Here is a 23,420-nt window from a genome sequence, read left to right on the forward strand (position 1 = left end):
AGAAAAAAAAAAGAAAAAGAAAAGAAAATGTAGTCTATTATAGCTATAGATTATTTTAATACCAGCTTATGCACTTTGAAAAAATATGCAGGAAAGTCTATTTAAAATTAGCTGCACACCTGATTTACCATTTAGAGTCTAGACTCCGAAGGTCCGTCCTTGACCCTGAGAGTGTGTGGAGGCATTGCCAAATGCTTAATGAACTATGGCACTTAACTGGGAAAAGAGCTCCTGTAAAATACTGTCATTCTAACATGACTATCAAATAAAAAAGTCACAAGTTGACCTTAATATCCATTTAATTCCTACTTTTCCTAATTCCTAAGTATGTAAGTGGTAAAAGAATTTTACAGGAAATGAATGGCAGTTAGTAGTTATCGTGGTATTTTTAAATCTGACTCTCATTTCTTTAATCCCATCCCTTGTCCCAGGGTTGAATTTTGAAAAAGCTATAAATTTCTATAAACTAAAGTAACATTTCCAGTTTTCAAAGTTGTGCAGCACAATCCAACTCTTCCCACTGCCTATAGTTTTATATGACCTTGTAGATATTTTCTTGAGTTACACATGAAGATGATTAGAAAGTAGGGCAAAGGTTTTGCATTTGCCGGCACTGATGTAGGCTAAAGTTCACGCAGCGTCTGTATAGTAGGCTTCGTTGTCGGGTAAGGCTGGATTCCAGAAGCAGAGTTACCTTGTACTTTGGCTTGATTAGTTGATAGTGGTTAAGATTTTTTTTTTAAGATTTTTTTTTTTTAATGTTTGTGCATTTACTGATATTTCTCTTTGCTTTCTGTCTCTGTTGGTTTAGAGGAGGTTTTGTGTAAGTGTGTGGGAGTGTGTTTACCCCAAAGAGAGGTTAGTCGGCAGGAATTAAAATGGCTTAACAATAGGCTAATGAGCACTAGCTCTTTTTTATTACTATTATTTATTTGTTTGTTTGCTTATTGAGACAAGATCGCAATAGATCTGGCTAGCCTGGAATTCCTAGGGGTCTGCCTCCCTCTGCCCTCAGAGGTGTGTGCCCACACCCCACTTGGCATCTTCAACCTTTAAAGAACAAATATTTGATTTTTAAGATAATAACTCTGCCCTGAAGAATACAAATACTTGTGAACTAGGCATCCCATTAAGGCAGGAAGATGACAAGTTGTAGCTAGCCTGGCTGGGAGTAGCTCACCTGGAAAGAAAGTTGCAGCCACGCTGCTTTTGAAGGTTGGGTTTTTGTCGGGTTAGGTGGGTTGGTTAGTTGGTTTGTTTTGTGTGTGTGTGTGTGTGTGTGTATGTTTTAGGTTTGTTTGGTTTGTTACTTGCTTCAGCATTTGTAGTCTGTCACTTACATATTGACTTTTCTAGGCTTCTGTCTGACTTTGTACCTCATCCTTCCCTACTTGAACTGAGTCAGTCCATTCCTACTTCAGGATACTTGACTCTTTCCTCCTGTCCCATGCTTCTTTCCCACTAGAATTTGGACTTTACAATTTGTTTTTTAGAACTGGGTATTGAACCTAGGTCCTTGTGCGTGCTGGGCAAACAGTCTACCCTGAGCTATTTTCAAATCTTCACCTGTGTTTCCCCCCACCCAACAGAAACTGATTCAGTGCCATGTCCTCAGCACATGCCCTGGAGCTGTCCTGGGATGCAAGCGACACCAAGAAAGGGGCCATGTACATTTTGTTGACGATCAGAACTAAACAGTTTTGCTTAATGTGTGTGTGTGTATACATGTATATATGTGCATCTGTGTGTGTGTGTGTGTTTGTGTGTGAGTACACTGTAGATGTTTACAGACACACAAGAGGGCATCGGATCCCTTTACAGATGGTTGTGAACCACCATGTGGTTCCTGGGAATTGAACTCAGGACCTCTGGAAGAGCAGTCAGTCATCTTAACCGCTGAGCCATCTCTCCAGCCCCAAGAACTGAAGTTTTGTTTGTTTTTTGGTTTTTTTGAGACAGGGTTTATCTGTATAGCCCTGACTGTCCTGGAACTCACTTTGTAGCCCAGGCTGGCCTCAAACTTAGAAATCCGCCTGCCTCTGCCTCCCGAGTGCTGGGATTAAAGGTGTGCACCACCATGCCCAGCCTGAAGTTTTAATATTAAGAAATAAGTAACTAGAAGCCAGGCGTGATGGCGCGTGCCTTTAATCCCAGCACTTGGGAGGCAGAGGCAGGCGGATTTCTAAGTTCGAGGCCAGCCTGCTCTACAGAGTGAGTTCCAGGACAGCCAGAGCTACATAGAGAAACCCTGTCTCAAAAAAACAAAAAAGGAAGAAAGAAAGAAAGAAAGAAAGAAAGAAAGAAAGAAAGAAAGAAAGAAAGAAAGAAAGAAAGAAAGAAAGAGAAAGAAAGAAATAAGTAGCTAGTAGTTGATACTACTTTTAGGGCAGTGGTTCTCAACCTCCCTAATGCAATAGCCCTTTAACACAGTTTTATATGTTGTGGTGACCCCCAACTATAAAATTATTTCATTGCTACTTCATAACTAATTTTGCTATTGTTAGGAATCATATTGTAAATACCTCCTGATATACAGCACATCTGATACGTGATCCCAAAGGGGTCAAGACCCACAGGTTGAGAACCAATGCTTTAAGTCATCTGCCATTTCTGAGCACAGATGTTTGCATGTGTAACACTTAATCAAGAAAGTGAGTTTGTCTTTTTTTTTTTTTGAACTAAGGAAAGGGACAACTCTCCTAGAATAGTCAGGCAAATTTAGGACTCTTTGGTCAGGAGAGGGGAGGGGAGTGAGGAATTAGAGAGGAGCATAGACGAGATGGTTTGAGGTGAACATGAGTAGAGATGAAGGAGAAGAGGGGCTTCTGAAGAACCCTAAAAGCCTTTAGGATGGAGGGGCCATCGAAACGCCTCAAACAAATTTAATGCTTGTCCAAAATTCCCCTTAGATTCCCCGTCTTCTACCTAGAATCTAGCTGGAAAGACCCTCCACCGAGCTACTCTTGTGTGCTTGCACGCAGAGGATCAGTCCTGAATTAGAACTGACTGCTGCATGTGGGAGGGGTCATGAGACCTACGTGACTGACATGAGAAAGGCAGGTCTAAGATTCCCCAAAGTGCAGTTAATTAGAACTCTGGACAGGATAATCCTTAGCAGCAAAACAAGTGGATTTGCCACACTCTGAGGAGGAAGTATGGGAATTATATACTAAGCCAGACAGAGTTATTCACAGCCAACCAATACAGCTGGCCTTCCTCAAAAATTATTTTGAAATAAAATATCTAGTGTCAGTTAAGAGATAGTCTTAGGGACTAGAAATGGTAGAGTACTTCTCTAGTGTGCATCTTTGGGTTCAGTAATCCTCAGCACTAAGCATGGTAGGCACACCCTTAATCACAATGGACAGATGAATATCTTTGATTTCAAGGCCAGCCTCATCTATGTAACAAGTTCTTCTAGTCCAGCTAAGACTTTATAGTGTCCAAACAAAACAAAACCTCTTAGCAGTTGGGAGGTTAAGGTAGGAAGATCATGAATTCAAGAATTCAAGGTCATACTGGGCCGTGTGTGTGTGTGTGTGTGTGTGTGTGTGTGTGTGTGTGTGTGTGTGTGTGTGTTTATTTCCAACCTAGCCTGGGCTACACGGTGAAACCCCATCTCAAATAAAAACGAAGAAAACAACAATAACAAAAAACAGATTGCCTGGGCTCTGAACCTATGATCTTTTAAGTCTCATTGCCTCCCAAATGCTAAGGAATGATAGCATGTAGACCACCACGTGAGTCCGGCTACTATCTCAATGGCTGCTTTTCCTGTAGTGTTGGGGCTGCTTGCTAAAGGCATCCAGTGAGCAAAGTAATAATTAGAACCAAAATGGCTAAGGCCATATGATGGGATCTCTCTGTGTTCCCCCTGAAGAACCTAAACAAGTTAGATGGTGAGGATCAGCTTGGGAGCAACAGAGGTCAGAGTGGGGTTTGCTAGCCAGAGACTGGGAACGTTACTGCTGGAAAGCAGATTCAGTTAGATATGCTTACGCCAGCAAAGTGTGACAGAGATAGTTTCCCTTATGCCAGTGCTTGCCTTCTGATTTCACAGTTTGGTTTGGTTTGGTTTGGTTTGGTTTGGTTTGGTTTGGTTTGGCTTGGCTTGGTTTGGTTGAGACAAGGTCTCACTATATAGCAGTGGATGACCTGGAACTCACTATGTGAAATAGGCTGGCATCAGACTCACAGACATCCTCCTGCCTCTGCCTCCTTAGTGCTGGGATTCAATGTATGCACTACCACGCCTGGTGGCTTCTTTTGTTTGTTTTTTAAAAATGTATCTATTTATTTTTATTTATGTGTGCATATCAGTGTATGCCACGTGTGTGCGTACCCATGGAGTCCAGAAGAGGGCATCAGCTTCTCTGGAGCTGGGCCACTAGGAGCCTTTCTGCCAGTGTGGGTGCTAGAAACATGCTTTCGCTTGCTGGCCTGGAAATCCCAGAGATCCACTTGCCTCTGCCTCCCCAGTGCAGTTATAGAGGTCAGGGGTCCTTAGTGACACTTGGGCTGAGGACATGTAGCTCAGTGGTATAGTGTTTGCCTAGCATACAATAGACCTGGGTTTAACCCCAAGGGGAAACGGGGAACTAACAAGGGCACTACCAAAATGGGTCTCACTAGGCCCACATGGTGTTGACAGGACTCTGTTCTTCCTGAAGCCCATCGCCTTGCATAATCTAGTTCTAGAGACAGCCTGTGGTCCCTGCTTGTGCTCATCTCCTTCCTTCAGCAACCTGGAGCTTGGTCCCGGTCACACGTCTCTGATTTTCTTTGTGATTACACTAAGTCCATTTAGATAATCCATGATACCATATTAAGGTCAATCTCAATTCCATTTGCAGTCAGAGCCCTTCTTTGCACACGCACATTGTAGAGATGCAACCTCCTTTTGGGGGGGGGGAAGAATCTTCTCCCTACCTTACTTGCTGTCTGGATAATCATTTGATCTGATAATTAAAATAAGAAAGGTAATAGATTAGTCACAATAATGGCCTAGAATATGTTGTTCTGATTTAGGAGTTTATTGGCATAAATTCCAGTTTTTCTGTTTTGATAAATATTAAAGAAATTCTATTTCAGGAAGTAACTTTGAAACACTGTTCTCTTGCAGGCTGTATTTGCCGCAGCTTTACAACATCGTCTGCTCTGCTGAGTAAGTTCACGTTCTTGTTTATGTACTTAACATTGCTTTTTATAATCCTTTTGTTCTTTTAAATGATAGTATAGTTCCATCTTATTTTCTATTCATTTTCCTCCCTCCAACCCCTCCCATACATTTCCCTGGTTCCTCAAATTCATGGCCTCTTTGTTGTTGTATTTTGTGTGTGTGTGTGTGTGTGTATATACATATGTACATATCCCTAAATATGCATATATTTGTGTGTATATCCCTAAATATATACATGTGTGCATATATATGTATACATATATATATATATATATACATCCCAATATGTATGTATCCCTAAATCTTTGTATATATTATATGTATGTACTGTAATGTAGTATATGTACATATAACAACAAAGAAAAAAAAAGTCATGAAATTGAGAGAACAAGGGGAGTGTATGGGAGGGGTTGGAGGAAAATAAATGGTGTGTGTGTGTGTGTGTGTGTGTGTGTGTGTGTGTGTATGGGTATGTGTGTGTGGTGTGTGTAGCCCTGAATATGTATGTGTTTGTTCATCTCTAAATATGGGTAGGGGGCCTAAATATAACTGTCCAGTCCATATAATGGTAGTTGTATGTACATGATTTTAACATAACTTTGTAAATGTTTTTTACAGTAAACATGTTTAGAAACAAATTTGTCTTCTCTTTTGTAGCCAGAACCCATATTAATTATGGAGTCAAAGGGGATGTGGCAGTTATTCGGATTAACTCACCCAATTCAAAGGTATCTGAACTTTCTTTAGTTAATTTCTACCAAGCACAGATATGAACCCTATCCTACATAGAAATGAAATCTCCCTGTCTTGAAGTGAATCTGTCTTATGATTTTTAAAATTTTCTGAGTTACATAGATGTTCTTGAATGAGACTTCCTTTTGGGGGCCATGGGTAGTGACAAAGGCAGGCAGATCTCTGTGAATTCTAAGCTAGCCTGGTCTATAGAGCAAGTTCCAGGTCAGCTAGAACTGCATAGTGAGACCCTGTCCCAAAACAAGGAAAAAAAATTCTTGGTGATGTTTGGTTGGAGAAGCAGAGGCAGGTGGATCTCTGTGGCTTCCAGACAGCCAGAGCCCCTTAGTGAGACCCTATCTCAGAAACAGACAGGACACAAAAAAATAATTCCTTCTTGTTGCCTCTAGGTGTAAGGTTAATAAAACTAGCCTTCTGTTGTTACATAGAATGAGGATGATAGAATATGTTGTTGATAAGACTTTATCCACCTCATTACTGCCTGACAGAGTCATTACTCGTAGTAGGACGGCTGGGGCAAATATGGAAACTAAAAGAGTCATTGTTCAAGAAGGCTGTCTGGCGTAACTGTGGATGCTTGCCTCCTGGGGGATTTGAATGCCCTGGACAGTCCATGTGCTAGAAATCAGGTTCTGTGAAAGTGGAGCCTGGACCTTGGCAAGTTCAACAGTGCAGGAAGCAGCACCCCCATTTCCCCCCCCCATTTCAAGTAAAAGGTGTCTTTTTTTTTTTTTTTTTAAAGTCTTATAACCAGAGGCCTATAGAAATAGGAGATTTTGAGCCAAGTATGGTGGTTCACAGCACCTGAGAGACACAAAAAGCCTAGGCCATCCTCAGCTACAGAGTTCAAGGCTGACCTGGGCTAAATGAAACCCTGTAGGAAATTGAGGGTCTATACAGGAAAACACCTAAAGTTACTGCAGACTAACAATAACTGGCGCCAGTCCCTTCACTAGAGTTGGGCTTATACTGACTAACCAATGATTCGGAGTTGATTCGTTTTTTAACCTAATTTTCTGAAGTTGAATATATTAACAAAGTGAAATCCATACTATGTCTAGTTTTAATCCCTTTTTTAATGTTCTATAGGTTCCCCACAACCACCAATAAATATTTGTAGATTTGCTTATACCCTGCATATATTGCGAACTCTTAGAACTACAACCTCACATTCTTGTTTTTATTTTGGGGGTGTTTGTTTGTTTGTTTGTTTGAGACGGGGCTCACTGTGTGTTCCGGATGGCTGGGAACTTTGTGTGTACACCAGACAAGCCATAGGCTTGCAGCAGTCCTCCTTCCTCTGCCCTCTTTTTCTTTTATTTTTATTATTTTTTATTTTTTTGAGATAGGGTTTCTCTGTGTAGCCCTAGCTGTCCTGGAACTCACTCTGTACATTCTGGCCTCAAACTCAGAAATCCACCTTCCTCTGCCTCCCAAGTGCTGGAATTAAAGGCGTGCGCCACCATGCCCGGCTCCTCTGCCCTCTTAGGTACTAGGATCAGAAATAAGGCTAATGCTGGCCATCCCTATTTGAGACCACCCCACTTTTGTTTGTATTGATGTATTTGGGGGTGAGAGTGAAGCTAAGTCTCTTCTCCCACCTTTACATGGGATTTAAGGCTCAAGCTCAGATTGTTAGACTTGCATGGCAAGCCAGTTAACCATCCAGTATTCCTCCAGCTTGTGAGATCCATTGTTAAAGCTGGGGGGGGGGGTACTAATAATTAACTAAAGCTACCTGAAAGCTGCTGGGTGTTAGGGGGTTTTTGGTCGGTCTGTGTTTTGTTTTTTTTTTTTTTTCTTCTAGCAATATGTGTCTGCTGCATAAACAGATTTGACAGTGATTGTATGTATGTGAAATTTCCAGTTTAAACCCTTAGATGTAGCTCTTTCTCATGTAGGTAAATACATTGAATAAAGAAGTACAATCAGAGTTCATAGAAGTCATGAATGAGATCTGGGCCAATGACCAGATCAGAAGTGCTGTCCTTATCTCATCAAAGCCTGGCTGCTTTGTCGCAGGGGCTGACATCAAGTAAGTTTATCCTGCTTGATTATATATTTTTAAATAATACCTTCTCTAAAATAAAATAGAAGTAAATTCTCCAAAAGGTTGTTTTTTTGTTTTTTGTTTTTTGTTTTTTTAAGTTGCTTTCCAGGGTATAATAAAGCTCATGAAATAAGAGATTTGTTGCTTAAGTCATAGATGACTAAATACAGCTTTTTCTTAAGATAACCAAGAATGATTGCCTAGTCTTCATCCATCAGACCAGCAAACATTTAGAGCGCAGTTTGGCAGTACTTAGGAAAATTGAAAGTACAGGGGTTAGGGAGATGGCTCTGTGGGTAAAACCCTGCTACTTAGCCAAGAGTCTGAACTAGAATTCCAGCATCCATGAGAAAGCTGGGCACAGTGAGTCTGATGGATCACTTTGTCTCAAAAGTAAGACGTGAAGAAACCACCTGATATTGGCTTCCCCATGTGCCCGCACAGGTGAGCACACGTGTGGTACATCCACACAAGATGTGGGGGAAATACATATGTTCCAGCCACATCCCCTTATCTGGTGTATATACTAAAGAAATCCTACTCCATTCATAAGGACCAGTGGAGAAGAATAATCAGGCCTGTGTGCAGACAGATAAGCAAGTATTTGAAACAAGCTTCAAGTCAGTAGGAAAATAGGCATGTCTGGCAAGTAAAGACTACAAAATAGCTTAAAGAGATTAACTAGATCCAGAGTATAACCTTAGAACTGTCTAGTCTGATAGTGAAAATATTTACCAGGTGATGTTCTTGTTAGAACTTTGTGGTCAATAGTTTGTTATAGAGCAAAATAAATTGTGTAACCTGTTCCATTCCATGTTTGAGGACTTATTGCCAAATATTGATATACACTGAGATAAGTATATAGTGGGTGAAATATTATATAAAATAGGTCACAGTTTCATCTCTCCTTTTGTGTTGTTCTTTTCTGTCGATATTGCAGCATGCTGTCCTCTTGTACAACCCCCCAAGAAGCAACACGCATATCACAGGAAGGACAGAGAATGTTTGAGAAACTTGAAAAGTCCCCAAAGCCTGTTGTGGCCGCCATCAGTGGATCCTGCTTGGGAGGAGGACTTGAGGTATAGAAGTATTCCAGAGATGTACAGACTCTCCCACTCACTGGTGGAATGTGCCACCATAGCCCTTTAGGCTACTGTTTTACCTAAAAACAGTAAAAGAACAGTTTTCTGAGTAGAAGCAGTTTTATTTTCAGCTGTCAAATGCCTGAATGGGTTTAGTTCTTAATTCTTGAGAAATGGCAATTAACAGCAAACAGTGAGCCAGGGAATGCTGTTTCCATTTACAGTGGGGATGTGCACCACCCCTGTGAAGGCTCTCTCACATCTGAGTGCCTGCTTCAGGTTCACAGGGCAGGGATCCAGAAGTATGCCCCGAATTCATGTCAAGTTGGCTGAGTCTTACTTACAAAGGTGTGTGTGTGTGACAGATGCAGACATACAATTTCTTGTGAGCAGTAAAGATAACAAGATTGAAGAGTTTTCAATCTGTAAAACTCTTCAAAATAAGATTAAAGAGTTTTTGTTACTGTTTTTTGAGACAGGATCTCACTCTGTAGACCAACCTGTCCTTAAACTCAGAGAGACCTGCCTGCCTCTGCCTCCCAAGTGCTGAATTTAAAGGTGTGCATCATGACCAGCTGAGAGAAGAGATTCTTACTAGATTGTACTGTGTTTTAAAAAAGAGAAAAACAAGACATTTATTGAGCATTTTTCACATGGCAGACTGTATGCTGGGATTTTTAGATACATTAATAAAAGAAACCTGGGCCTAATTCACAAAAGAATTTGATTAACAAGATAATGGTTTCAGAAGTATTCCATATACACTGTAGTTGTATTCTAAAGCAACAGGAAGCAAGGCCTGTCAGGAGACTGCAAGTGTACTCGATTGATTGGAAGCAATCATCTCCGAGATTCCTCTTGCCTCGGCCACGAAGGCAGCTTGGTCTACCAGCTGGCTCATTGTTATTAAGACTTAAGGAGAATTGTTAGTTATTACTGCTTTTGATTATAAGACAAGGGTCTTGCTATGTTGCTGAAGCTACTCTCAAACTCGTAGGCTCAAACAGTTCTCCTGCCTCGGACTCTTGTATAGCCAGAACTATGGAAGTACACTTCTGGCTTGAGTTTTTTAATTGGTAAACTCCATTGCCATCAAAATATTTTTAAGCTGGGCGTGGTGGCGCACATCTTTAATCCCAGTACTTGGGAGGCAGAGGCAGGTGGATTTCTGAGTTCGAGGCCAGCCTGGTCTACAGAGTGAGTTCCAGGACAGCCAGGGCTATACAGAGAAACCCTGTCTCAAAAAAAAAAAAAAAAAAAATTATGAAAACAGATAGAAAAGGTAGATTGTAGAGTGCCAAATGTCAGCCTAAGGAATCATGGTTTATTTTGTGGTACATTCTGCTCTATAAATAATCTTTAGACCTGCCAACCTAGGTGCCAGCATGTTCCAGTTAAATTTTCTGACATTCTGATTTTCTTTGATTTGTTTGAAGCTTGCCATCGCATGCCAATACAGAATAGCAACAAAAGACAGAAAAACAGTATTAGGTGTCCCTGAAGTGTTGCTGGGGATCTTACCAGGAGCTGGAGGTACCCAGAGACTGCCCAAAATGGTGAGTTTAAGATTCCCCCAACACCATGTGCTTGACACTGCTGTACATAAATACTCCTTTAGATGTATTCCATCTTGTACAAAATATATAATGTAGACATTCAGTGAAGGATTCAGAAACCAAGTAAGTTAGCAATGTAGAGGGTCATTGAGAGATTTTTTTTTTCACTCCTGATACTTATTTTTTCAGTCCTACAGAATCGTTGATCAGTCTTCGTTAGTCCCTTATGAAGCATAAAGATGATAAGCCACTATCTTACTTTTCCAGAACGTTAATTTGTTCCTCTTCTTAATAGGTTTTTAAAACCATGGGTCATAGTTCATGCTAAGTAAGAGACAGAACTTTCCCATCCTTCTCTGATTTGGACCATCTCCTTGCTGTATTCAAAGGACCAAAAAAGGCACAATAAGCTTTTGAATTTCTAAGGAGAGTCATACCTGGATGCTGCAGAGAAATTTTATATCGATCCAGAAGGCACTGAGCCTTGGAACTTCTAGCACTGTAGACTCCTCAGTGAAGAGGGCTCAGTGGAGAGACTGCACAAGAAGTTCATACAAGTTAGAGAGGGAAAGGAGGGTTTTATTTCATTTGGTTGGTTTTGATGTGGTTTCAGAAGCCTCATTCGTAGCCTAGACTGGCCTCACACTCCTGTCCATCTCCCCCAGCTCACCCTCCCGAGTACTGGAATAACACATACCAAACTAGTAATTAAAATCATATACATCTCTTTATAAGAAGTGTCTAGAAGACATCTTGACATAAAAAGTTTTGTTGTATTTCTTTACTTACATTGCTAGAAGTTCTTTCATTATTTGTCTTCTGGTTTGTTTGTTTGTTTGTTTTTAAGCCAGAGTCTCTCTGTGGTTCTGACTGTCCTGGAGCTCACTGTATAGACCAGGCTGGGCTAAAACCCAAAAGAGATCCTCTTGCCTCCTGAGTGTGGGATTAAAGGCATATGCCTCCATACCCAGATGTTTTTGTTGGGGTTGTTGTTGTTGTTTTGTTGTGAGTCAGGGTCTTCTCTGCAACTCAGACAGGCCTTGAGTCCATGAGTCTCCTGCCTCAGTCTTCCAAGATCTGTAATTATAGAACAAACAATACACCTGGCTAGAAATCAGAATTTCTAGAATACTGTATCAGTTGAGCTGCATTTTTGTTAAACTCAAGCTTCTTTCTGAAGCCTTTGTAAAGTAAGAAGTCTCTCGTCTCAGAGTCTGCACTATAGCTCCAGAATTGGAATTTGGGGAAATGGGGATGCTGAGACTCAAGCCCATGGTTCTATGCCTGTCAAAACACCACAATGACATTCTCTTCTTCAGACGAGTATTAAAAGCATATTAGTATGTAAGTTTTAATTTATTAATAAAAGAACATAAAAGTGGTTTGACTTTTCTCCTTTTTTAGAAAAATTTACTACATTTATTTGTTTATTTGGGTGTACATACCAGGGTGTGCATGCGGAGGGCAGAGGGCATCTTTTAGGAGTCAGTCTCTCCTTCTGCCATGAGTCCTGTTAGGCTGTCAGGCTGGACAGAAGCACACGGCCGCTGAGCATCTCCCCAGGCCCACTTTCCCTCTGACGTTTGCTCACATGATGATTTGTCACTGACTTCCACCCTGATTCCCCCTGTGCTTCGTCTCTTGCTTGCTGGTTAGGTGGGTGTGCCTGCTGCATTTGACATGATGCTGACTGGTAGAAACATTCGTGCAGACAGAGCAAAGAAAATGGGACTGGTTGACCAGTTGGTGGAACCGCTGGGTAAGTGTTAACATGAGTCAGAATTTTGATCATATAGACTTGTTTATTTTCTGGAGGACTTGATTTCTTGAATATTAGGATTAAACTCAAAACTCTTAAGAAAGATTTTTGAGGAGTAACATTTTCTCTTTTCTTTTTGTGGGGCTTGAGGTGAGGGAACAGGGTGAGACAGGGTTTTTTCTGGGTAGCCTTTGCCATCCTGGAATTTGCTCTGCAAACCAAGTTGGCCTCAAACTCTGAACTCAGCCTCCCAACTGCTGGGATTAAAGGCGTGCGCCAGCACCAACCAACAGGGAGTGACATTTTCTAAGAGCTAATAATCATTTTTATCCCCACGCTGGTTTATATTTATTGATTATTTGGATACCAACAATACAAGAATCAATCAGTTCAGTTATTAGTGCTGTAGTCACCTGTGTTCCTATCCATGTGTGAGCCTCCTTCAGTCTCTGGTGGAGGGTCTTTGTTTTGTTGTTTTTATTTTTGTCTGGAGTATGTGGGATTAAGCCAGGGTCTTCTGCTGCTGGGCCAGTATTCTGTGACTGAGCTGCATCCCTCCCCTGTGTATTTACAATAAACACATGAAACACCCAACCTCAGAATGTTAGCAAAAGATACCTACTTAGGGTGGCAATAGGAACCTCTAAAATATACACTCATCACCTCCTGGTGCTTCTTAATAATATCAGCATTAAGCAGTAACTAAGGCTTAGTGTGGTCACTCACGGCTGTAATCCTGACATTTAGAACATTGAGACAAATGAACTATACGTTTGAACTACCTTGAGCTACATGGTGCAAAAAGTTCCAAGGCTACACAGTAAGACCCTGCCTCAGAAAAACAAACAGGAGCTATTGAGATGACTCAGTGGGCTAAGGCACCTGCCACAAACCCCAGACCTGAGTTTGTTCTCCAGGATCCACACAGTGGAAGGAAGAAGAGAACTGACTCCTAGTTATCCTGTGGCCTCTGCACACTCACTGTGGCATGCATATACACACTTGTATGCACACACATGTACACACATGCACACAAAGGGTTTGTATATCCAATTTCAAGGTAGTTTTTTTTAAAGATATGTATGTAATTTTCCAGTTTTCAATGGATAGTTTGAGTTTTAACAAATATACATAGTTATATAAATCCTACAACAGTTAAAACATTTCTAAAATGTAGCTTTTTGTTTCTTTCATTTAGCATGCTTTTGAAATACATTATTGTTATTACATATATCTATAATCTATTCCTTCTAAAATTATTACATGTGTATGTGTATTATATACACACACACACACACACACACACACACACACACACACATACCACAGCATACTGTCAGAGGATCTAGGAGATGGTTCTCTTCCTGCACCTTGTGGGTTCTGGGATTGAACTCACGCCTCAGACTTGGTGGCATTGTGACTTTATCTGCTGAGTCATCTGCCTACCCAGGGTGACCATTCCTATTGAGGGCTGTTTTATTATATATACACCATAGTTTGTTTATCCATTCACCAATTGATGAACTTTGTGTAGTTTCTAATTTAAGACTGTTCTGAATGAAGCTGCTGTGAGCATTGATCCAGAAGCCTTTATGTGGACATAGGTTTTCTTTCTTTTGAGTAACACTGAAGAGTGGATTGATAGTCTATGTGCTGTGTATGTGTTCATCACCATCCACCTGTTACCCGAAGTAATTACTGGTTTTATTCTATCAGCATAAGACTTCAGGTTTCCAACCAGGTTGCATGGTTTTAGTCTTAGACTTGGGTAACCTTTGTATTAATTTGCTTCCTATAGTGGGCCTTTCTGCAGACCTGCCAGCAGTTTAAATAATGACACAAGACTTCTTTTAACACATTTTATTTAGTGCTTTATCTGTATGTACACCTGCACACCAGAAGAGGGCAACAGATTCTAGAATAGATGGTTGTGAGCTATCCTGTGGTTGCTGGGAACTGAAAATCAAGAACTCTAGAAGAACAATGCCGTTCTCTGGCGTGGAACACAAGACTTGTATTACAGTTTAGAGCTTAGGCCTTTCGCTGGGGCAATCTCCCACTTAGCACATCTAACTTAATCCAACTGTCCAGCCTGCGACCCGTTATTGCTAGCTCTGCCTTTCTCTGTGCTGCTGCAGTCTGTCTGTTCCCCCCCACGTCCACTCTCGATTCTTTCTTCTCCCTGTGTCACTCCTCTGCCCAGAAGTTCCGCCCTCTTCTTTCTACCCAAGGTTCAACCTGCAGCTCTTTATTACAACCAATCAGCAGTGAGACAACCTCTGATACATTTCTCAATTGCCTTTAAACAGGTAAGGAAAGACATTTATACTTTACAAAACAGAAAACCTGGTGATGAACCATAGAAATGACAATACCAAAATCCTGCCCACACTTAGCTCTCTGCTGGTACAAACTAGCAATTGGAAAAACAGAGACATACCTTCACACAATGTGAAGGAAGATTACCTCAGCAGCTTCCCATATGTGTTCAAATCATTTTGTTTGTGTTTTCAGAGTTCTTACTACATCAGAATAGAAGTCTTCTGCCAAATATGTAACTTGAGGATAGTTTCTCCCAGTCAACAGCTTCTCTTTCCGCTTTCTGAGGATAAATATTTGTAATTTTATGAAGTCCAATGTATCAATTTATTCATTATTATTGTTATCATCACTAGTTTGTGTGTGTATACTCAAGTACACACATGTACATACATGACATTACAAAGGACAATTTTATGAGTTTCATTCTCTCCTTTAATCTTTACATGGTTTCTGGAGGTCAAATTCAGGTCACCAGGCTTGTATGGCAAACATCTTTACCATCTGGGCCATCTCTTTCTGCACCTAGAGGGTTTTGTTTGTTCTGATTTTCCTGTTTTGATATTTGAGGGATTCTTGTAGATCATGCTATTGACTTGGTATCTAAAAGCTCCTTTCTGATTTAAAAAGCACAAACACTTTTTTCCCATGCTTTCTTCTGAAGCTATTCTTTTTTTTCTTTTTTGTTTTTTTGTTTTTTCAAGACAGGGTTCCTCTGTGTAGCCCTGAAACTACTCTTGTTTTGTCTCTTGAACATTGGTCTGTGATCCATTTTAGGTTAACATTTACATGAGTGTCTTTACTCTTTTGCATACAAATACCAATATTCTGCACCACTTTTTAAGAAAATTATTCTAGCTGGGCATAGTGGTATATACCATTAATCAGAGCATAGGCAAGCAGATCTCTGAGTTCAAGGCTACCTTGATCTACATAGCATGTTCCAGGACATACAGAACTACTTTGAGAGACCCTGGCTCAATTAAAAAAAAAAAAAAAAAAAAGGGGGAAATTATTTTTTCTCCAGTGAACTACAGTGGCATCCAACCCCCTGTGGAATCAACACAGTGTGGTCTTGACAATTGCTTTATCAAGTATTGTATTTCTCCAACTATGCTCTAGTCATTCAAAATTATTTTTTCTATAATAGTTGCTTTGCATTTGAATATAAATTCTGTATTTAATGTGTTCATACCTACAAAGATTATAGATATAGTAATACTTGCTAGAATTTTGATTAGAATATTGTCTTAGGGTTTCCATTGCCGTGAAGAAACACCACGACTAAGGCAACTCTTATAAGGGTAAACATTTAACTGGGGGCTGGCTTACAGTTTCAGAGATTCAGTCCATTATCATCATGGTGGGAAGCATGACAGCATGCAGGCAGACATGCTGCTGGAGGAGCCGAGGGTTCTATACCTTGATCCTTCAGAAAGAGAGAGACTGTCTTCTGCTGTCAGCTAGAAAGAGGGTCTCTTCTGCACGGTGTAGAGCGGGGGCCTAGGACCTCAAAGCCCGAATACCCAGCGACACCCTTCCTCCACCAAGGCCACACCTATTCCAACAAGGCTGTACCTAACAGTGCCATTGCCCGTGGGCCGGGCTTTTTCAAACCACCACAGATATTATGCCATCAGAGTCGTCTCCTCGCTCGGCAGAAGAGCTCAGTTTCTCAGCAGTGTTTTGTACTTCATGGCTTCTCAGTGACCATTTCAGTTTATTCCTAGTTATTGCATAGCTTTAGGCTAATATGCTTTATTTTGCATTAAATACGTGTTTATAGAAATGTAATTGAATTTGGGGGCACAAACCTTTTGTTGTGTGGTTTTAATAAGCTAATTTATTAAGCCTGTGAGTATGTTGTTGTGGATTACCGGGCTTTCCTACCTATGCTGCCATGCTGTGTGGCAGTAGTCAGCGCGACTTCCCCCTTCCCTGGCTGAGCCGCCTGTTTCTCTCTCTGGGCTTTTACTGTGGCTGAGACTCTGTGCAGGGCTGGACAGGAACGGCGGGGACACAGTTCACTCCCAGTCCCAGAGGGGAGGAAGGATTTATCATGAGTGCGGTGGCAGCTGTAGGGTGTCCTGGATGCCTGTCACCAAGCTAAGCACATTACCCCTTTTCTCACAGTTTGCTAAGAGCAGGTGTTAATCTTGTCAAATGTCTTCTTGGTTTGTATTACAGTGATTTTATGATTGATTTTCTTTTTTGGTGTCAATTGCACTGATTTTTTTTTTTTTTAATATCGAGCCAGCCTTTGCCCAGGAATAAACTCCACTCAGATATAACACAGTATCATGGATAATTATGTTTTCTTACAGTATTTGCATAGTATTAGTGTCAGGCAGTGCTGGCCTCATAAAATGAGTTGCAAAGTTTTCCTTTCTCTTGTTTTCTGGAACATTTTGTGTAGAATTGATATTTTTTCTTACTTAAATACCTAACAGAACTAACCACAAAGCTATATATGGGGTTGGAAGGCTCTTGGGGTTTTTGTTTTGTTTTGTTTTATTGTGTTTTTCTTTCTGGCTTAGATGGCTTTAGGGTCTATTTTAGTTTTGTTTTTTAAAGATTTTATTTATGTTCACATGTGTATCTGAGTATGAGTGTGCCCCATATGTGTGTGCATGTGCCTTTAGAGGCCAGAGAAGGGCTTTGGCTACCATGAAGGAGGTTACAAGAGGTTGTGAGGCATCTCATTGCTGAAGAAGTCTTGAACAAACAGGCTTCACGGAGCCTGGCAGAAAAGATGGCTTGGTGTTAGGGCAAAGTATCTTTAAGATTCTCATTTTCTCAGTAAGAAGGTGTCAGCTGGTGCTCTGAGGTAGGGCCACCAAGGAGGGAAGGTATGAGTAAGAGCATAGCCAGCCTGTGACCTGTGACCTTGCTTGTACCTCCCCTGAGGACTGTGGTGTGGAGTGAGGACTGGCCACATTCCAAGTGTGGTATAAGGAAGGCAATAGATCCCATGCTGTAGTTCCAGTGTCTTGTGTGTAGCCCTCAGGGAGTACCTCAGTTGGTCACAGTTCTTTGCCTAGTAGGATGACCTCCATCCTACAAGGTCTAGGCCACTAGCAGTGCTGTGCTGGCGTCCGTTCTCCTCCTGTTTCTCTGGTGAGCTTCCCTGGCTTGGGTAGCTGTCTGTCGGGAATGTGCTGAGCGGTGCTAGCCGAAGCCCCTCTGAGTGACCCTGATGTGGAACACATGCTCGGGAGCACTCTGCCTACAGAGTCCTTGGCCTCGGCTGCCAGGGCTGCAGGAAGATGAGGGGTTGACTGCCGGGAACTTTCTGAGCCTTTCTGAGCTTTGCTTTGAAGGGTTAGTTCTGACTCTTCTTCTCCGCTCTGGTTCAGAACAAGACAGATGTCTTACTGGAGTTATGTGTTTGTAGTAGGCTCCTCCCTCTGGAGACTTTGTTTCTGGAGTACTTCAAGTGTGTACACTCCTTCCTGGCCTCCAGCGCCTGCCCCAGTGCAGTCCATGCAGACTTTAAGTAGACAGCCTGGTTGTGTCCATTTCTTCGCTCTGTAACTTCTCTTCTCAGATTTCTCAGCTTCACCAATTTTTTGTTTGTTTTGTTTGGTTGGTGGTACTAAGGATAGAACCAAGTCTCATACATGCTAATCATACACTCCACTGAGCTACACACATAATCTAATTTCTGCTTCTAACAGGCTCACAAGGTCTAGGCCACTAGCAGTGCTGTGCTGGCGTCCGTTCTCTTCCTATTTCTCTGGTGAGCTTCCCTGGCTTGGAAGCTCCATTGAAAGCTGGAAATGTTTATACTGTATTAAAACACACTGTATAGGAAACCTAGTACGTTTTTTATTTCCAGTGGTCATTCTTCAGATTCATTTGTGACTAATTCATAAATGGGAACTTAGTTGCTGTTAGAGTCAGTGTTACTGTCGCTGGGATGAAACACCGTGACCAAAGCACCTTGGGGAGGAGAGGGTTTATTTGGCTTGTGCTTCCCATCACAGTTCATCAGTGAAGGAAGTGTGGGAGCCTTCCTGCCACAGGTTTTACTTGCATAGGACTGGTTCAAGCTTGATTCACAATCAAGTCCTTGTAATCATTTTGTTGTTGTTGTTATATTTTATTTTTACAGGACCAGGAATAAAATCTCCAGAAGAAAGGACAATTGAATACCTAGAGGAAGTTGCAGTTAACTTTGCCAAAGGCCTGGCTGATCGGAAGGTCTCTGCAAAGCAGAGCAAAGGCCTTGTGGAAAGTAAGTGGCTTTGTTAACAGCAGGGCTCCTGCCTGCCCCTGAGCTATTTGAGACCCTGCCTCAAAAGAAAGAGAAAAATGCTGGGTGGTGTTGGCACAAACCTCTAGTCCCAGCACTTGGGAGGCAGAGGCAGGCGGCTCTCTGTAAATTTGAGGCCAGCCTGGTCTACAGAGCAAGGTCCAGGACAGCCAGGGCTACACAGAAAAACTCTGTCTCTGAACACCAGGGGGAGGAGAGGGAGAGAAGTGCATTAGGGGTAAGCCTCAGGGGGACGGTTGTGCCTCGGGACAAACCCTCAGCTTTACCCTAACAGCAAAGCCATCTGCCAAAGATAGGTTCATTTATTTTATGTATGTGAGTACACTGTCGCTGTCTTAGACACACCAGAATCGGGCACTGGATCCCATTACAGATGGTTGTGAGCCACCATGTGGTTGCTGGGAATTGAATTCAGGACCCCTAGAAGAGCAGTCAGTGCTCTTAACCACTGAGCCATTGCTCCAACCCTCAGCTAAAGCCATTGTTTAGAGATCTGTTAAATTGGAAAATTTTAAACATTAATACAAGAGTAGATTATAATAGTGTAATAAAGCTACAAGTCCCCAGACTAAACCTTAGCACATAGAAAGTAATGGCTGCATGATAAGGCAGCGAGCAGCGAGCGCAGTGCAGGCAGAGGATGGCGGTCCCATTGTGTTCCTTCAGGTGCCTAAAATTATGTAATGCTGTGGAGTCTGCAGAGCAAATAGACAAGGGAGCCCTGGGTTGTCTCAGAAAATATCTAACCACATTTTACCTTACAGAGCTGACAACGTATGCCATGACTATCCCATTTGTCAGGCAACAGGTTTACAAAACAGTTGAAGAAAAAGTGAAGAAGCAGACTAAAGGCCTTTATCCTGCCCCTTTGAAAATAATTGATGTGAGTCGCCCTGGGCCCTACCTTTTCCTGAGTCCTCCCTCTTACTGGAAGCGGTGTTCTTTACTGTGATTCTGAACAGTGTGTGTTAGCTTTGTGTGCTCGCTCACTTGATTGCTTTTGAAAAAGAGTCTCACTGTGTAGCTCTGGCCTTCAACCCAGGACCTGCTCTGTAGACCCGGCTGACCTAGAACTCACAGTGCTCTGCCTGCCTCTGCATCCTGGGTGCTGAGACTAAAGACCTGAGCCACTGCTCCCAGCTGATAATCATTTTTTAAAAAGACATTCCCATTGCTATAATTCTTAAGAAGACCTAATGATGTAGAGGCAGTATGGAAAGACAAAGAAAGATAATTAAAAACTCTTTAAAATACTTTAAAACTTAGAACCTCTCAGACTGGGAGATTCAAGAACATATAATCAAAACTGGAGAAGGCAGGGATTCATAGAGACCCTGTCTTTAAAAAAATAAAATAAAATAAAAGCCAAGTGTGGTAATGCTCACACTCTGGGAGGCAGCCGGAGGCAGATCTCTGAGTTCTAGGCAAGCCTACTCTACATAGAGAGTTCTAGGACAGTCAGAGCCACATAGAGAAATTGTGTCTCAAGCAACCAAAAGACTGAAGAATGGACCCATTACAAAGTATACTTTGTAGAGTAGAAGTCATGAGGTTGCTAACTATGAAACATCAGCTGGGGATGTAGCTCTGGTAGAACCTTTGTCTGGCTTGAATAAACCTAGATTCAGACCCCAGCATTATAAAAAAAGATACTGTGTGAAACGTGACACACATCTGCATTCATACTTAACAGTGTGGGCTGGAGAACTTAAATACTTACCATAAGACAGATAGCCATTCAAGATATAAAACAGCAAAAAAAAAATTAATGCCAGGTAGTCAGTGCTCAGAGGAAGCAGTCAGTGAGATGAGGCAGAGGCTCGTGGGATCTGACCTGAGAGGGGAGCACAGGGGGCACAGGGGAAGGGAGAGAGGCTCGGGCCTGGCAGGATGGACCAAGGAGCACTATAGCAAGACAGGCCACAGTTAGTCTTAAAAGGTCGGCAATAATGAACTAATCAATTTTACTTTGTCCTGTACTTCAGTTATTTCATGGTAGTGGGTCAAAGAGGATTAGGAGAGACAAAGTACAGCTATCAGCCAGCTATCTTGATAATGGAGGATTGAGGTTTGACTAAGACTCCGAAATACATTTAAGTAAAAACAGTGCTGCATAAGAGGCTTGCCAAGCAGAGATGACGAGGTTAGATGTTACAGAATTTGGGGGTTCTTTTGTTTCCTGTCATATATATAAATTATGGTGGTTGGGCTTGGGGTCTTTCCTTTGTCTTTTTTATTTACCACCATATGTGGGATAGTGCCTATCCCAGATGTAGAGTTGAGTTGCATGGAGTTCCTGGTTAATGTGACCAACAAGATCACACACATATCAGAAGCACAGGGAAGCGAGCAGAAAGTGCTGGCCTTAGAGAGAAGCTGGAAGAACAGCTTAAGGTTTCCTGCTGGGTTCAACAGCAGCTGAGACAGTTGATTCAGGGTGTGTGACCTACTGGGTGTGACCCACGCCTGAAAAGCCTGGCTGTCTTACTCTAGCCATCCTGTTGCAACCCTGAACATGTGCCTTTGTGGTTTCAGGCTGTGAAAGCTGGGCTTGAGCAAGGCACTGACGCTGGTTATCTTGCTGAGTCGCAGGTAAGATGGTTTTGCTCCAGTTTACTTGTAGAACACTAAAGACCCAAAGCTCCACTGAAAGCTGGAAATGTTTATACTATATTAAAACACACTGTATAGGAAACCTAGTATGTTTTTTATTTCCAGTGGTCGTTCTTCAGGTTAGTTGGTGACTAAGTGGTTTGAGAATGGAGTGGTGTCTGCGGTGCTTGAGTCTGCTCAGTAATGAGGCTGTAATGAGGGCAGGGAGCAGCTACTCCCTGCTGAGCCAGTCTTGTGAACGCCCTTAGTCTGCACTGGGGCTGATTGTGTTGTGACAAAATGCGTACATTGTGAGCTGGAAATAGAGGCCAATGTAGGGGTTGGGGATTTAGCTCAGTGGTAGAGGCCCTGGGTTCGGTCCTCAGCTCTGGGGAAAAAAAAAAAAGACAAAATAGGTCAGTGTAAAGCGACTGCCTATAGCTCATGCCTGGTCCTAGGTCCAACCCCAGTACCAGAGACAAACAGGAAAGCAAGCACTGATTTACGCGCGCGCGCGTGTGTGTGTGTGTGTGTGTGTGTGTGTGTGTGTGTGTGTGTGTGTGTGCGCGCGCGTGCGTGTGTGTGCGTGTGTGTGTGTTCACTAAGGCTTAGAGATGTAGCATCTTTGGTGAAGTAGAAGAAGAGTGTCTTGCCATTAGAAACAGACAAAGAAGCATGTGGTGACTAGTCCTGCGCCTTTCACATTTCTCAAACTTTAATGGTGTCCCAGATTTGAGGGAGTACAATGGGGAATTTAAGGTTTGGGGGGTTTTTTGGGTTTTTTTTGGTTTTTTTTTTTTTTTGGTTTTTCGAGACAGGGTTTCTCTGTGTAGTCCCAGCTGTCTTGGAACTCACTTTGTAGACCAGGCTGGCCTTGAACTCAGAAATCCGCCTGCCTCTGCCTCCCGAGTGCAGGGATTAAAGGCGTGCGCCACCACGCCCGGCTGGTAATTTAAGTTTTATGCAGTCATTGAAGACTTGGATAATAGGATAATGGGTAACCCAAAGCTAAGGGAGCACTCTGGTTCCTCAGGGACTGATCACACTTTCCTCATACTTTAAAGGTCATAACTAGGCATACATACACATGTGTATGTATAGAAAACAGAAGCATATGGCTCACAAATCAGTAACGTCCTCACTGCAGCGTGCAGCTGGCCCTCCCACGTCTACAGTCCTGTATCCAACTACTGAACAAATGCATTCGGCAAGGAGGATGTTGAGATAGAGAGTGGTCAAGAGAGTGGAAAGACAATGGGGCACATATGATCGATGTATTATATAGATCTAAGCTTTAAAATTGCATTGTCCTGAATATATAGACTTTTGTTATTTATCATATATATAATATATATAATATTTGCATTGTATTGGGTATTATAGTTAATCTAGAGTCAACTTGAAATACAGAGGATGTGCACATACTGTATTATTTTATGTAAAGAACTTGAGAATTTGTGCATTATGTCACTCCTAAGGTCCTAAAACCAGTGTTTGCATGGATTCCAGGGAGTGGCTGTACTTGAAATTGTGTGTGTGTGTGTGTGTGTGTGTGTGTGTACATATATATATATTTTTATATATATGCATATATATATATACTTTTTATATAAAACCACTTATCAAAACCTATTGAATTCATGACCTGATAGATCTTTATCCATAATTTGAAATCCATAGGATACCAAATAGAACATGCTATTTCCAGATTAAGTATAGCATTATTTCATGTTGTTAATGTGTATAAGCAATGTTAATCAGAAAGAATTTCTTTGTAATGCTATTTGTAACCCCATAATTATGCCAGTGTGTGCTAGCAGTGTTAATAATAGCTAGCATGGAGAGTCCAGCTGT

General features: G+C 41.8%; 1 protein-coding gene across 1 annotated transcript in view; it reads left to right on the forward strand.

Moving 5' to 3' along the window:
* Hadha (hydroxyacyl-CoA dehydrogenase trifunctional multienzyme complex subunit alpha) overlaps nucleotides 1-23,420 on the forward strand; it is a 37,775-nt gene that overhangs the window by 2,588 nt on the left and 11,767 nt on the right. Inside the window, exons 2-10 of the mRNA XM_021201571.2 lie at nucleotides 5,123-5,164; nucleotides 5,837-5,907; nucleotides 7,834-7,967; nucleotides 8,923-9,061; nucleotides 10,501-10,620; nucleotides 12,277-12,379; nucleotides 18,813-18,935; nucleotides 19,739-19,857; nucleotides 21,510-21,566. Coding sequence (XP_021057230.1) covers nucleotides 5,123-5,164; nucleotides 5,837-5,907; nucleotides 7,834-7,967; nucleotides 8,923-9,061; nucleotides 10,501-10,620; nucleotides 12,277-12,379; nucleotides 18,813-18,935; nucleotides 19,739-19,857; nucleotides 21,510-21,566 — 908 coding nt within the window. The remainder of the gene's footprint in view (nucleotides 1-5,122; nucleotides 5,165-5,836; nucleotides 5,908-7,833; nucleotides 7,968-8,922; nucleotides 9,062-10,500; nucleotides 10,621-12,276; nucleotides 12,380-18,812; nucleotides 18,936-19,738; nucleotides 19,858-21,509; nucleotides 21,567-23,420) is intronic.

The sequence above is a fragment of the Mus pahari genome, chromosome 7 (genome assembly GCF_900095145.1).
Source record: "Mus pahari chromosome 7, PAHARI_EIJ_v1.1, whole genome shotgun sequence".
Lineage (NCBI taxonomy): Eukaryota > Metazoa > Chordata > Mammalia > Rodentia > Muridae > Mus > Mus pahari.